The following is a 14,619-nucleotide window of genomic DNA, read 5'->3' on the forward strand; positions in this document are numbered from 1 at the left end:
CGTCGTCTCCGCAGTTGTTTTAATTTGTGTATATACTCTGTAAATGTGGTGCAAAAACTGAACCGTAGATTTACAACCAATAGAGGATAGAAAGAGAGACGATAACAGATTTGTCCAGCCGCAGCGAGCTCCCTGTGCGGCTACTCCGGTGTCGGCACAGTCGCCTGGACCGCCAGTTTTCTTTTTCTTCTAAATCGGCGACCTTTTTCACCGTCGCACCGTGTTCTCATTTTTGTCTCGGCGTTTCCGTTTGTTCCGTTGACCTCGAAATGTCAAACACAACTCACTTGCGCAACTCTTAATCACAGATTCTCGCACGCACCGGTTCCCGGTGTGCCCGCGAGCAGGAACCACTGTCATGTGGAGGAGTGAATTCCATCACGGGTCCGTGGAATGGGCCCTGTGACCTGACGACGCACCGTGTATGGTTACAGATTGCGAGTGTAAATGTTTTGGGAGTTGTAAACGTATTTACACACAACAAATTACAACCGATACATTACAAATCTTTACACAATGTCACGTTAAAAAAAAACATTCAAAAGAAGATTTTAAAAAAGAACAAATTGTAGTCACTTTGTGACCTTATTTAAGAAAGACACTTTTAAGTCCACGTGGTCACAAGCGGAGCAGATAAGTGCAGACACAGCATCAACATCCCGTGGCAGGAGGGAGAGCCCTGCTCGTGAGCAGCAAGCAAGAGGGCATCCCTGGAGGAGGATGAAACGCCCCCCGTTCCTGGCCGAAAATTGGCATCGTCTGCGTCGCAGAAATGTTTTCCGGGCCGAAATGTTTGCTGGGTCGTGCCCGCTCGGAGTGCTCTTAGTAGCCACGACCGTGGCAAACGGGTGGGGTATACTGGATGTGGTGTGTGCCCGGTTGAGTACATTGCTGTGCGGTTGGTATTCCGTAGTGCAGGTGGCCGCGAGCATAAACCGTCACGGTAGGAATCCTCTTGAGTCGCGCCAAAGATGAACCTCACGGCACTCAGAGTCCGGCCGGGTGGGGAGCGGTGGCACAGTGATGAAAAAAATAATAGGTTTTACCCTTTCTGGCAATGAAACAGGTGTTAAGATGTTCAAACGCCAAATGGATACAGACTGCATGGCATCAAGTCTACATTAACCACACATTACTTGTGGCAAAAACAAAACAAACATGCTCTGATAATAACACTATGTAACACAATTTTTGTTCCTGGGTAGTAAGTGTTATTTCCTAAATGCTTATGCCTAAAAAGTATAGAAAATGGCCATTATTCCCTACAAACTTGAGCAGTTAAATCGATGGGTCCCTTTTTTGCCGGAATCAAAATTACGAGAAAAATATTAAAACTCTGTAGGTGTTGACATGTTAAAAGGTAATTTTGATACTGGCAAGAAAGGTCCCATAGGTGGGGCAGCCACAGGGCGCCACGAACCCGGCGACCTGCGTTCGACTCCAAGCCGCGGCCAGTATGGGTAGGGCGAGTGGGACCTGTGAACCCGTTAGGGGATGACAACCAGACTTGAATAAATCCACACTGACCAGCGTGGGGAAGTATGGTTAAACGATCCCTGTGACAGACTGTGTGGGGAGGCCTTCGTCTGGCAGTGGATTGACAAAGGGCCGTAAATATGATTGTTATTCTTCAATTTCAGACTGTTTGCAAATAAGATCCAACTGTGTGTGGCGTTCAGTTAAGACGACGTAACTGCGTAATAAACATTACATTCCATGTTAAATAACAATTCCTATGCTTATCCTATAAACAATGGTATTATTTTTTCATTAAAGGGATCCCTTGGACATCTGCAAAATGCATTTATCCTACTTCGATGAAAAGTTTTTTTACATTAAAATATTGAATGTTAAGAAAGGTTTGTTGTTAAGTTTTCCAGTTTCTGATAATAGCAACAGCAGGAGCAATATATGCCAATTGGAAGAGGCGGTGGCGGTTGGTGGATTCACCCCGAACGTGACCGGCCGATGTCGAAATGCCAAGTACCATGAACGTGACCACATGAAGCGTGCGGCGTACTGACAGCTGTACACGATATCTCAAGAGCAGAAGATAATTATCCATAATACAGGTTGTTTTTTTGTGTTCGATCGCGTAAACATATAAATGTGCCTTTAAACCCACCACCACCCGACACAGCCAATTAGTGAGGTTTGTCACGTAAACAGAACGTGCCAATTCGTTACAAGTACAGCACACCGGTCTGTTCGAGAGCAAAGCCACAACATTTATAATCCGAGTTCGACGTTTTGCCAGTAATTACAACTAGCTTCATCAGGCAACAAGCCAAATTTGTGGAGAGATCCTCCTGTTTCGTTCCTGAAATAGAGGAAGAGATGTGATGATTATCACGTGTGTGCCCTTCCTGCGTCAAGTGGGAGGAGGGGGGGGATTCATGAATACATATGAACCTGCATCATGGATGATACTGGTCGCGAAAGCCTACGTGTTAAACAAGATAATCACGTATGCATGTTGTACGCATGTTGAACTTCTCTCGCACCATAGGTAGCCAACCATGCTAATCGAAGGTGCGGCGGAAGGACAAAGTAAACACGAAAATCAGTTATCAAGAAATGAGTTTGTCAATCTAAATGACGATTATTTAAAAGTGCATAAGCCCCAGCGGCTTCCTAAAATCGGAAGGAAGAGCATTCCAGACGGCCGCAGAAGCACATCTCAAAGTGCGCGATGCAGTCGCCATCTTTGTTCGATGGACTTCTTTTGCACCGTACGTAGCCATATGTGCTTTTAAAAACTTTTTTAAAACTTTCAGCGGCGTTCTGTTCATAAGTGCACCGTAAGAAGCCTGTGACGTGTTATTGCAGCCTTAGAGGATGGTTAGAAAATTGTCAAAAAATAAGTGTCTTTTTAAAAAAGTAAGTGTTTTTTTTTTTTACAAAGACTGGATTCGAGATCTGATTCTTAGATTGATCTGAGAACCGGGCCCAGAAAACAACGTCGTTGTTGTTGTTGGCGTTGCTTCCGCACACTTTTCCACCCGAAAGCGACACACCATTGGGGGGCGGCGCCGCCTTTGTTCGAGCGCGCGTTCTTCACCAATTTTAAGTTTCCCCCAAACAAGAATGGTCCTCAACAATCCAATTGTCTGACAAAAAATGAAATCTGAAACGCTTGCGACGCATCCGAAGCGCCCGTCCCGTGCCAACGTGGCAAGCGGAGTCGGACGTCGCCGGCCTCCGTGGATTGCAGAGTCTCGCCTCCCGAGAATCACTTCAAGTCCTGGGTGGTGGCCATGTTGGTGCGCAGGGGAAGGACGCCCTCCACCCACTCGCCGGGCCGAGACACCATCTCCTCGAAGAGGCGCCTCTCCTCCCCGCGCGAGTCCATCCACTCCACGAGCTGCCCGTAGCTCATGCCTGCCAAGCGTCGGCACAGGCGACAACCGCACAACCACGATGTGATTGCACAACCACGTGGTCAACGCACAACCACGTGGTCAACGCACAACCACGCGGTCATCGGCCGGCCACGCAGCCATCGGTATCGGTGGCTCGCGGGTGAACAGGGAAAGGCCCCAGCCCCGCTCAAGAGGCCTACTCCTCTCTTTCCACGCCGGCCGGATGTCTCTCGCAAGAGTACCCCCACACTACAGCCTAGAGCACGCGACCTCCCCGATCGGCTGCCACGTACCCACTGGGGAATTTGGAGTCCCGTGCCCTTGCGGCAACTGCCGCGTCAGGAGATGGAATTGAACCGGCGAAGTCCGGCGTGTTACCCGTGACACCGCTGTGGCATGTGCCGGAGCGACGCCATTCATTGGTAACCCGCTGGCTACGCACGCCGGTCACCCAGCGCTGTGGAGGCAAGCGAGAGTTGGTGGATCGCACAAACGTTGCATCTGTGTGGGATGAAATGGCTCCTCCTCCGGGCCGCTCCGATTTCCTCACTTCCGAGAATTTGCAACAATACCACGAGAAATGTGCTTCCGGGCTCTGGAAACCACCTGGAGAAGATTCCAGGCAATGTGTTGACAATGATGGCCAACAAGTAGAGACTGACTTTTTTAAGCTATTAACGTTACATTTATTATCACGTTGCAGTGTATTATTATCCATTCTTTTTCCATTACAAACGATAGTCCCATGTAAGTGTTAACATTGCTTTGAAGCACCCTCTATAGGGAGGGCCACAGAGCCTTGGCGATTATTGACGCCGGATCACCGAGTGGCTGCCACCTTCCCGCTTGTCTGTGGTTCCCCCCCCCCGCCCCTCTAGGATGTAAAACGAATGTCTTTAGAACTTCTCTGTGTTTAGTTTGTCGATCCTTCCCCCGCACCTCCAAAATAGCACGGTAGCCAACGCACGGTGCGAAAGAGGTTCAGCATACACGCATACGTAACAAGTGCGTCACAAGCGGACAATATTACTACTACAGTCAATCGTCGATTCATCTTGCGGCTTCGGGGGGTGGGGGAGGAGGCGCCGGATTTATATAAATATATAAATGTGCCGTTAAACCTGCCACCACCTGACAGCCAATTAGTAAGGTTTGTCACGTAAACAGAACGTGCCAAGTCGTCACTGGTACAGCACACTGGTGTGTTGGAGAGCCAAGCCACAACATTCACAATCAGAGTACGACGTTTCGCCAGTAATTACAACTAGCTTCATCAGGCGACAGCCACATTTGTGGAGAAGTCCCCCTGTTTCGCTCCTTCAACTGTATTATTGTTATTTGCGAGCGTGACCCCCCCCCACCCTTAAAAGGATGGGTGTGCGGGCGGGCGGGAGGGAGGGAGGGAGGGCCCGGCGCTCACCGGTTCCGTTGCCGAGCCGCACGCCGCCCAGGAACTGGTTGGTGGAGAACCTCTCGTGGTCCCAGACGGTGAGCTCCACGCACGCCTGCAGCACGTCCTGGTCGCGGAAGCCGTCGTACACCATCGTGTGGTTGTACTCCGGGTTTATCGACTTGCGGATCACCCGCGTCTTCTGGCGGCTCTTCCGGCTCGTGTCCGGAAGGATGTAGCTGAACGTCAGCAAGAGAGAGAGCGCACGTTAGGGTAAATTCAACTTTTTGTTGTTGTTGAAGATTCGAAGCTTAAAATCAACAAGTGAAAAATACGCGTCCGTCGTTGGGTCGGCAAGTCTGGAGGCGAGGGGGTTGCCAGATCGCCACACCAATGACGTGAAACTCCCCGTGAGGGTCTTAGGAGATGCCCATACCCCTGGCTCACTAGGAGAAGGTGGTACCGCAAGCGGATTAATCGCCATCTTTTGATTTAAAGCTTTCGTGACTGCAGTAATTCATATTCTTAGCTCTTTCGGTAAAGTCACGTTGAAGGGAAACAATAAAATAATAAAATATATATAAAACAATAAAAATTCTCATATGCAAACCCACATAAATTTATGCAAACCGACACACCTGATGACAACCGTTTGTGTTATGGTCGAAACGTCGTGAGAATTTTTATTGTTTTATATATATTTTATTATTTTATTGTTTCCCTTCAACGTGACTTTACCGAAAGAGCTAAGAATATGAATATAATCGCCATCTGTTTCCATCTGTACGGGTTTTCTTTGGGTGCTCTGCTTTCCCTCGTCTTACAAAATTAGGATGTACGGCAGTGTGCCATTTGATGCGATAAACACGCTAGGAATATCCAGCACAATTGTGTGTGGACACACGGCTGGGGCGGAGGGCACGGGGCGGGTGAGGGCGGAGGGCGTAATGTCGGCGCACTAACCGGCCGTGCGCGTCGGGACTCACCACTTGACGAACGAGTCGACCCCCTGCGCTCGGTGGGGGAGCACGTTGTTGGCCTGCTTGATCCAGATGTGGATCTCGCCCGTGGGTGGACTCTGGCCACCTGTCGCCGAGGGAGGAACGGTTAAAAGTGAAGGCGCCAGGGCCCTGCAATTATCCCGGCTCACGCCGCTGCTGGCCGGCAGAGGATATTTTTTGGGCCTAGTCTGCCACGCTGGTCAGTACCTTCTTGGAAGAAGAGGTGGGAGTTCCCACACTTCACCCCACCACGCGCGAGCTGCCTGTCGACCTAACTACAATGAACCCATTTGTTTTGACACTGCTGGGTGGACAAAGGCGTTGGGGCAGGGGGGGGGATTTAAGAAACTCGCCGCTGTTGTCTCGACTGCCACGCTGGGAGATGGGAGTGAAAGCAGCGCTGCTGACGGTTACACGGTGCGGTGGCAGCTGCCATACAACAAAGGGGAAACAAGAGTAGGTTGGGGGGGTGGCTGGGGGTACGGATTTCCCAGACCTCCTTCGCAACATGTGCCCTCTTAAGAAGGGCCCAGACGATTGCCTGGACCGTCGCTTAATTGTATCGTTCTCAGCGCTCTGAGAACGATTGTTTGAGGGCACTTTATAAATTATTTTTTTATTTTCCCCTCAGGAGTGCGATTGTTTTTTTTCTTTTCCCCAAACAAGAAATGGTATGGAATTGTAATTCCATCGGCACACGAGCTCAACCACGTGTCTCTCCCTCTTAAACCTCGTCGGGTCTTTCGAAGCACGGCAAATGCCACGGTCCCTGCTCCCAGACACGTTAAGACCGTCACCGGTTGAACAATGGGCAAATCGACAACAGTCCCCAGAGTGTAGAGCTAATGCGTCATCATGTTGTTGTTGTTGTTTTCCTCGCACTTTCTGTTTATAGGTGGCATTGTGTCACCACTTTGGAAGGGTTTAGCCAGAGATCAATAGATTTAATTTTAGGTCTGCGTTTTGGGCAACTGAGAAAATGGAAGAAGTCTTCTGGCCTTGCTTGGCACAAAGCGCAGCAGCAGTTTGGGGCGTTTGGGTCGATTCGATTTTGGTAATCGGCTAGCATGGAGCAGCAGTAACCTGAACGGAGTTGAGCCAGTTTTGTGCGAGTTGCCCGGGTCTGGGATTTTTCGTCATCTGCTATGGGTGGGGGCCAACCCCCTAGCACGTTCAGGCAGTGCATGGTAGCAGTGGTGTGCAAGTGGTTCAAAATTGATTTGGTGCGATTTGGTGGAAGAGCGTTTAAAGTCGATTGCACGTCGGCAGAGCTGAAGGGGAAAGCAAGGTGGATTTCATTTTCCTAGCAGGTGCAGGGGGGCTTTGAGTAGCTTTGTGCAAGGATGCGTTGTCGAGTGGCATGAAGCCAGATATTGATCGGTGAGAAGCTTGCAGTGTTCTTGAATAGGAAGAAGTTTGGTTTCTTGGTGGAGATGGTCAATGGGCGCCATGAGGTGGCATCCTGTGGCTAGGCGAAGTGCTTGGTTTTGGGCGGTTTGGAGCTTTTGGTAACCTGTTGAGGAGAGGTTTGGGCACCAAATGGGACTGGCATAATTGAGATTGGGACATCCAATGGCTTTGTAGGTTAGGAGTAAAGTATCCTTTTGTTGACTCCAAGATGTGCTGGCTAAAGCTTGTAAAATGTAATTTCGTTTGTTAACTTTTGCATGGACGTTTCTGCCGTGTGAGCGAAGCTGAACATTGTGTCAAAGATTACACCTAGAATTTTCGGGGTTCTTGCTAGTGGGAGGCGTTGGTTGTTTAGTATGACGTTGGGATGTAAGTTGGCTTGATGAGGATCAGGTGTCAAAAGGGTGACGACTATTTATTTGGATGTTGAGAGTTGAAGCGATCAATTGGCTAGGAAAGTGCTAAGCCGATTTAGATAGGAGTTGATGGAGTTTTCCATTTTGGGTATAGTTTGATTAGTAGTGTAAACTGTGGTGTCGTCGGCATAGCTGACTACTTGTACGCCTTTTGGAGGAGTTGGTAGATCATGGAGGTAGGCGTTGAACAAGGCTGGGGATATTATGGAACCTTGTGGTACTCCTGCATGAATGTTTCGTGAGGAGGATTGAATATCACGAAAGAGAGTGCGTGATTGGCGGCCCCTTAGGTAATTTGTAAGCCAGCAAACAAGGCCTGATGGTAGCGTAGAACCCTGGATGATTTCAATGAGCGTGAGGTGGTTAACGGTGTCGAAAGCCTTTGTAAGGGCAAGGGAAGCGACGATAGTGTGGGATGGGGGCTTTTTCTCATTGAAACCGTTTGGAATTTGGGTGGTTAGGTTGAGAAGAGCTGTTGTTGTTGAGTGTGCAGGGCGAAAGCCATGTTGGTGGAATGATGGAGGTAAGTTGGTGGTGATGATTGGAAGGATAAGGGCCTCTAAAATCTTGATTGATGGGCAAAGTAGGGAAATTGGCTTGTAGGACGTTGCTTGATTTAGGTCTTTGCTGGGTTTGGAAGTAGAATGATTGTCGATGATTTACAGATGGCCGGAATGAGGTTGCATTGGAGTGAGGCATTAACGGTGGAGGCGAGAAACTTTATGTCAAGGGGGCCGAGGTGTTTGAGGTGGGGCATAGCTATGCCATCGGGCCAATTGCGGAATAATTTTTGGCTTTTTTTGATAGCTAGTTTCACCTCTTCAAGGCTAAATTGGGGGGCGTCGTTTAGAGGTAGTTCCTTGATTTGACGGATTTTTTGACGGGTGGATTTATTGGAAGAGTGTGGGACGACTGATGAGAAAACTTTGTTGAAGTTGTTTATGACGGATTTGTTGTTGAAAGTGATTGCACAATTGGGTGGCGGTTTGGAGTGTCCGTCTAAGGCTTTGATAGTCTTCCAAAGTTTTGATGAGTTTTGGCGGTGGTCAAAATATTCAAACTCATGCCAGCGTTCTATTTTAGCTTGATTGATTAGCTTTGTGATGTCAATATTGAAGGCTGGGATTTGTGGTGATGTAGGATTTTTATTCCTAATAGTGTTTCTTTGGTTTCAAAATAAAGGTTTTTGGGTTAGATCGCGTTATTTATAAATGTGTCGTAACCCTCCACCACCCGACACGGCCAATCTGCAAAAAAGTGTCACGCTGACAAAGGACAATTAGTTCACTACTTTAGCCCACCGGTGTGTTGAAGAGTGAATCCACAACATTTACAGTTTGGTTTATTAGCGTTGAAGCTTCTTTAGGGAAGCAGGGAAGGTGTTGCTTGTAGCAACCCGCCGGGATGGTGTGCTTGGTGGTAGTCGCGATGATGTTTCTGAAAATCTTTTCAGTTATTTGCGGATGTGTGGATATGGTTGATGTTGTCGGCGAATAATGCTTCTAATTCTGAAGTAAAAAGTGGCCAATTGGCTTTTTAAAGTTATAATACAAGCGGTTTTTAGGAGTTTGTGAAGGCTTGGCGGCATTGGTCGGATCCAAGGGCCGTAATGACTTGCCAGTCGATTGATGAAAGGAGGTTTCCTGACGCTATTGAGATATCTGGTGAATATGAAAGGCCAGATGACGGAACTCTGGTTTGATTCTTTTCATTGAGCACCCCATAGGGGGAGCCGTTCAAGATATCGGCAAAGAGGTCGCCACGTGTATTTGAAAGGGAAGAGTTCCAAAGTTTGTTGTGGGCATTGAAATCTCCAATAACAATTGAGTCGTTGTTTGGTCGATTTATATTGAACTGATAGTTGTGAGGGCAATACCTGGTCGGTGGGATGTAGACGTTGGTTATAGTGAATGGGCCTAGATGGGATTTGATACGGATGCTTAAGACTTCTGTAGTGATATCAGAAGGAGGCATTGGGATTTTAATTTCTTCAAATGTAATGCTGTTATAGATGAGGAAAGCTAGACCGCCACCAGGTCGGTCTCGATGGAGGAAAGTGAAATTTTGAAAGTTGGGTGGGTGAGAAGTGGATTTTAAGTTTGTTTCTTGGATGGCGGCTATTTTAATGGAGTTTTGTTGTAGGAAGGTGCTGAGTTCAAGATATTTGTTGTTGATGCCGTTGATGTTTAGTTGAAGGATTTGTATGTCGTTTTAGATGTGGACGTTTTATTGTGGTTGAAACGGTGGTTGCAGTGGATGAGGTGGTGGTGCTAGTGTGGTTGTGCAAGTAGGAGTTGTTGGAGTGGATGATGTACAATATTTGCAGAACCAGCTGGAATTTGAACTGGGGATGCGGGCTAAAGTAGTGCAGCGTTTGTGGTTACCAAGCTTTACAACCGTTGCATTTGATAGAATTTGCATTGACGTTCTTGCCGCAGCCCCCACAAGGAAAAACGGGCCTGGATTAAATTCGACGTCCCCAGCAATAATGAGAAGCCAGCTCCAGTATGCTGGAAGGCCTGGGCTGGCTGGCGAAAAAACAGGAGAGTGCGAGGGGTGATGTTGCCATTTGCAAGTGCTTTCGTAGTACTTGGTCTCTCTACTTCAAATAAGCGGTAACACTGGAGAGGCGTCATCATCATCATCGTCGTCGTCAGCCATGATCTATCCACTGCTGGACAAAGGCCTGCCCGAGCCGTCCGCCACCTGGTGCTGCTGCTGTCGATTCTCCGTTGGAATGGTTTCAGTGCGGGTCGCGGATTGAGTGCTCACCGATAGAATTTGCCGGAATGAACTTGAGCCCAATGAGGATCTGGCCCCTGGTCTGTGCCGGCTCTGTGCTTGTGAAGTCCTGAAATGGACAAGGCAACGTCACTGTTTAACATGTAGGCTTTGTAAATGTTGTAGTGGGTTTTACTCTCCAAAACATAACCAGTTTAGTGCTGCACTAGTAACGAATCGGCACGTTTTGTTTACGTGACAAACCCTTACTAATTGGCTGTGTCGGGTGTGTGGCGGGTTTAACGACACTTTTTTTTTACGTGATCAAACCCCAAAAACCTCTTGCGGGAACATCGCTCTGCTCACTGTCATCATCGAAGGAAGACAAAGATCCACCGTGCGGCCTAAAACGGACTGTTTTGGGTATGTGCTGTTGAGGGAGCGGCCTCCATGAAGGGCCGAACCTCCGATGAGTACGGTTGGCTACGTAGGGTGCGAAAGAAGTTCAACATACGTACTCACAAGGCTGGCGCGCCACACGAAATGGTGGGTGGCCAGCACCACCACGCCTGGCCGCCTTTGTATCCCGAGTGGAAATGTTTACACACTTTACCAGGTACTCGGTTGAGGCAGAGCCGACCATCCTCATCAATGCCCTCTACATATTCATCTTACCAACCCTGGTTAGGGGAGGTGGGTTGACTCAGCCCACATCATCCCTCCAGGGTGAGGAAGATAGGCTCACCCCCCCCCCCCCACCATAGGAATGTGGAATTTCCATCACTGGCTCTGCAGCAGGGTTGTAAACCAATGCCTCGATGTGGCTCATTTGAATGGCAGGGCATCACCGACTCGACCTTTGACCATAGCACGTGTGTGTGTATGTACGTTGAACTTCTTTCGCACTGTACATAGCCAACCGTGCTAATTAGAGGTGTGCAGGGAGGGGAAGGATGACAAACTAAACACTAAATGCAGTTCTAACATCGGGAAGGTAGAGCGCGTTCCAGACGGCCGCGGAAGCGCATCCGAAAGTGCTTGCGATGCGGTGACCATCTTTGTTCGGTGGTCAGCCAGATGCCACGGAGAGGATGAAATGCGCGCAAAAACCCGGAGGGCCGCTTATGTCTCGTGGTGGCGCACGCACGCACACGCACGCACACATGCATGCACACACACCCGCGCCACCACGCCTCACCTTTGGCTGCAGCGTGTACCAGTTCATTACGTGGTTGGCCCAGTCCCAGCTGTTGAGGATGAGGTTGACCTCCCCCAGGAAGATGTTCCTGCCGAACGTGTCGTTGTGCCACACCGACAGGTTCAGCACCCGCTTCCTCAGCTCCGTTCTGTCCACCTTGTACTGGCACAGGGTCACGCACAGTGGCAGGGTCGGGATCAAACCCGCGACCTCCTGCGCCAGGAGGCGGAACCTCACCCACCCACCCACTCATTCAGTCACCCACCCACTCATTCACTCACCCAACCACCCACAGACGAGCGGAGATGCAGCAGCAGCAGCAGCCACGCAGCGGGTTATCTGTACTGTGCCAACTTGTTGTATTTTTTCCGCTCGGCGCTCCACACGTTGTTGTGAGCATCACTTCTCTGCCCTCCGTTGTTGCTGGAGGGTGACTGCCTCCAACTTCCCAGTAGCGTCCTTCACGAGCCTCCTCCACAGAGGCCGATGTTGACACCACTGGAACTAGTCGTCGGCAAGTCCACTCAGCTCCACATCCTCCCGTCCCACATCACTCCACATCTTCTCCAGCCCGTGTCGTGCCTGTTTAGCCCCCTCTATGCGGCCAAACAGAAGCTGCTTGGGCTTGCGGTGGCTGGGCATGCGGGCTACGTGACCCAGCCAAATGAGGCCTTGCCTGCTGGAGGAGCTCACTGATGGGAATGTGTTCAGATTTTTCAAGGATTTGTAAGCTCCTCACACAATCCAGCCTAGTTAAACCCAGGATGCACGCACACACACACGCACACACACACGCACGGACACATACACGCACACACATGCACACACACGCATGCATGCACGCATGCACATCGCTATTGATTGTAAGACACATCCCAAACTTTTACTGTAGAATACGGGGGGAAATGTGGTGGTTGTAGTGGTAGAGGTGGCTGTTGTGGTGGTGGTAGAGGTTGTTGTGGTGGTGGCGGTGGTTACGCACGCGCAGAACTTCGCTGTACATGGGCTCCAGGGTTTTCTTTTTCACCATCGTCTTGCGTTTGCTCTGCCGGGATTTGTCTGGCAGGAGGTAAATCTTCACGTAGCTGTTGGCAAGGGGGGAGAGGGAAGAGGCATCTCATTGTTCCTCTTGTTGTGGCTTACCAAGTCTCGCCGAGTCTCAAGACTCTTTTTCACGAGGGTCCAGCCAAACGTGATTCTAGTAAGCGGACTACTCCACTCAGCTACCCCAATACAACCACGCATGTTCTGGTGGAACAAGCGGACTGCTCCACTCAGCCACCACCACGGATGCCGTGGATTGGCTCACATTAACCACACGACCGTAGCCACGCTGACTCCATGAAAACACCAGGGCACCCTGCCCCAGCCAATGTTTGGAGAAGAGTGTAATAATTATATTTATTCACTGCTCCTATGAAGTGAATGTTTATTTTATTCAGCAGTGAGTACCGTTATTGTGATTTTGCTCATTTGGTTGTGGTGACGGTGGTGGCGGCAGCGGTGGTGGTGGCAGTGGCGGTGGTGGCAGTGGTCGTGGCAGCGGCAGTTACAGTGGTGGTAGTTGTGGTGGCAGTGGCGGTGGTGGTAGTGGTGGTGGCTGTGACAGTGGTGGCGGTGGCAGTGGCGGTCACGTAGGTGGTGGTGTTGGTGCTCACGGGTCGGAGCGGTTCTTCTTGCCGTGTGCGGCTGCCAGGCCACGGCAGCGGTTCACGTGGACAAGCAGCTCACCGCGGCGGTCCTCGTAGGAGAGCGAGAACTCCACCTCGCCCGTCACGCTCACGCTCCCAAAGTCGCCCGCCTCGCTGTACAGGCTCATCATGCTGCTGCTCACCTGCACACCGCGAGCGCACCGCACACGATCTCAGCTTCATCGTAATTATGAATTATGATTCGTTATTTTTATGCTGCGGTTAATGATGTGTGATGATGATATTGACACCGCAGTATGAACCTGGGAGCCCTGCCAGATTCGAACCACGAACCTCTGCGACGAGCGGCCGATCGCGCTACTGCCGGTTCAGAGAAGGCGGCGACCTCATTCACACCGCGCGTCACACCGCGCGTCACACCGCGCGTCACACCGCGCGTCACACCCCGCGTCACACCCCGCGTCACAGCCCGCGTCACAGCCCGTGCCACACTGCGTGCGTCTCACCGACGCTGACGACGACGTGAAGCTGGACACGGTGTGGCTCGTCACGGTGCTGCCGGTCTTCCGGTGAAGTCGGAAGTTGTAGTTCTCCGTCATGGAGTCAGTCTCGTCCTCCTTTTCACTCTGGGAACGAACACACAATCACCGCCGTCACCATCAGCCATGGTTAATCCACTGCTGGGTGAAGGCCTCCCCCACGCCGCCGTCGCCACCTCCCATCTTCATCACTCTACCTCCGCGGGGGGCGTCCGCTAGGCCGCCACTCCGTCATCGCGGCCAGCGGCGCGCGTCCGGTTGTTTTAAACCTGGGTGCGTTGTCTCGTCCACGAGCTTCGTGACCGGCATACACCGCGGTGACTTCACACCGGTGTGCTGCCGTGGCAAAGTACCCGGTGTGCCGCGACATTTTGGGAGTTACAGGCAAGGCAGAAATCTCGCTGCTCACTCGGACAGACAGAAAGATGGACGGACGTACGATCTCTCCCCCGTGCCACTCAGGGTCCAACCCAGCACCAAGATGCCGATGCACGATCGCCGACTCTTTTCCAACGGCTTTGCTGGGACACTGACGTCCGCCGCTGCACAGCAGATGGTGGATGTAGGGGTTTGCGGTTAACGGAGCTGCCGCAAGAACCGCTTGGCGACATTTAGCACATCCCAATATTCGTTTTCCACATTGCACGCTGGGCATTTGTCCGCGAGTTGTCATTTGGGAAGACAAGTTTCAGCCGTTCCCAACGAGTCTTACCTCGTCCGATGCCAACAGATCTGGCACAGATCGGCTCAAATTCACCGATTCCGCAGGCTCCGGGTCTTGGCCGTTACCTGAAATGCGAAATAACGAGACACTTATATTACCGTCATCATCATGGTCACTGGCGTCATCGTCATCGTTATCATAGTCATCATCATCATCGTCGCTGTCATCATCATCATCATCGTCGTTATCATTGTCATCATCGTTAT

The 14,619-nt window shown here is 50.4% G+C and overlaps 1 protein-coding gene across 2 annotated transcripts in view; it reads right to left on the minus strand.

The window, feature by feature from the left end:
- The window catches only part of LOC116953958 (synaptotagmin-like protein 2), a 19,361-nt gene continuing 4,742 nt past the window's right edge, over positions 1-14,619 (minus strand). For both annotated transcript variants that reach the window (XM_032974300.2, XM_076051924.1), the window contains 9 exons: positions 14,402-14,478; positions 13,657-13,776; positions 13,157-13,332; positions 12,481-12,583; positions 11,499-11,660; positions 10,352-10,430; positions 5,739-5,838; positions 4,783-4,991; positions 1-3,381 (listed from right to left, as the gene is read on the minus strand). In XM_032974300.2, coding sequence (XP_032830191.2) covers positions 3,233-3,381; positions 4,783-4,991; positions 5,739-5,838; positions 10,352-10,430; positions 11,499-11,660; positions 12,481-12,583; positions 13,157-13,332; positions 13,657-13,776; positions 14,402-14,478 — 1,175 coding nt within the window. In that variant the 3' untranslated portion in view covers positions 1-3,232. The remainder of the gene's footprint in view (positions 3,382-4,782; positions 4,992-5,738; positions 5,839-10,351; positions 10,431-11,498; positions 11,661-12,480; positions 12,584-13,156; positions 13,333-13,656; positions 13,777-14,401; positions 14,479-14,619) is intronic.

Source organism: Petromyzon marinus, chromosome 53, assembly GCF_048934315.1.
Source record: "Petromyzon marinus isolate PM22_M1 ecotype Great Lakes invasive population chromosome 53, UKy_Petmar_22M1.pri1.0, whole genome shotgun sequence".
Taxonomy (NCBI): domain Eukaryota; kingdom Metazoa; phylum Chordata; class Hyperoartia; order Petromyzontiformes; family Petromyzontidae; genus Petromyzon; species Petromyzon marinus.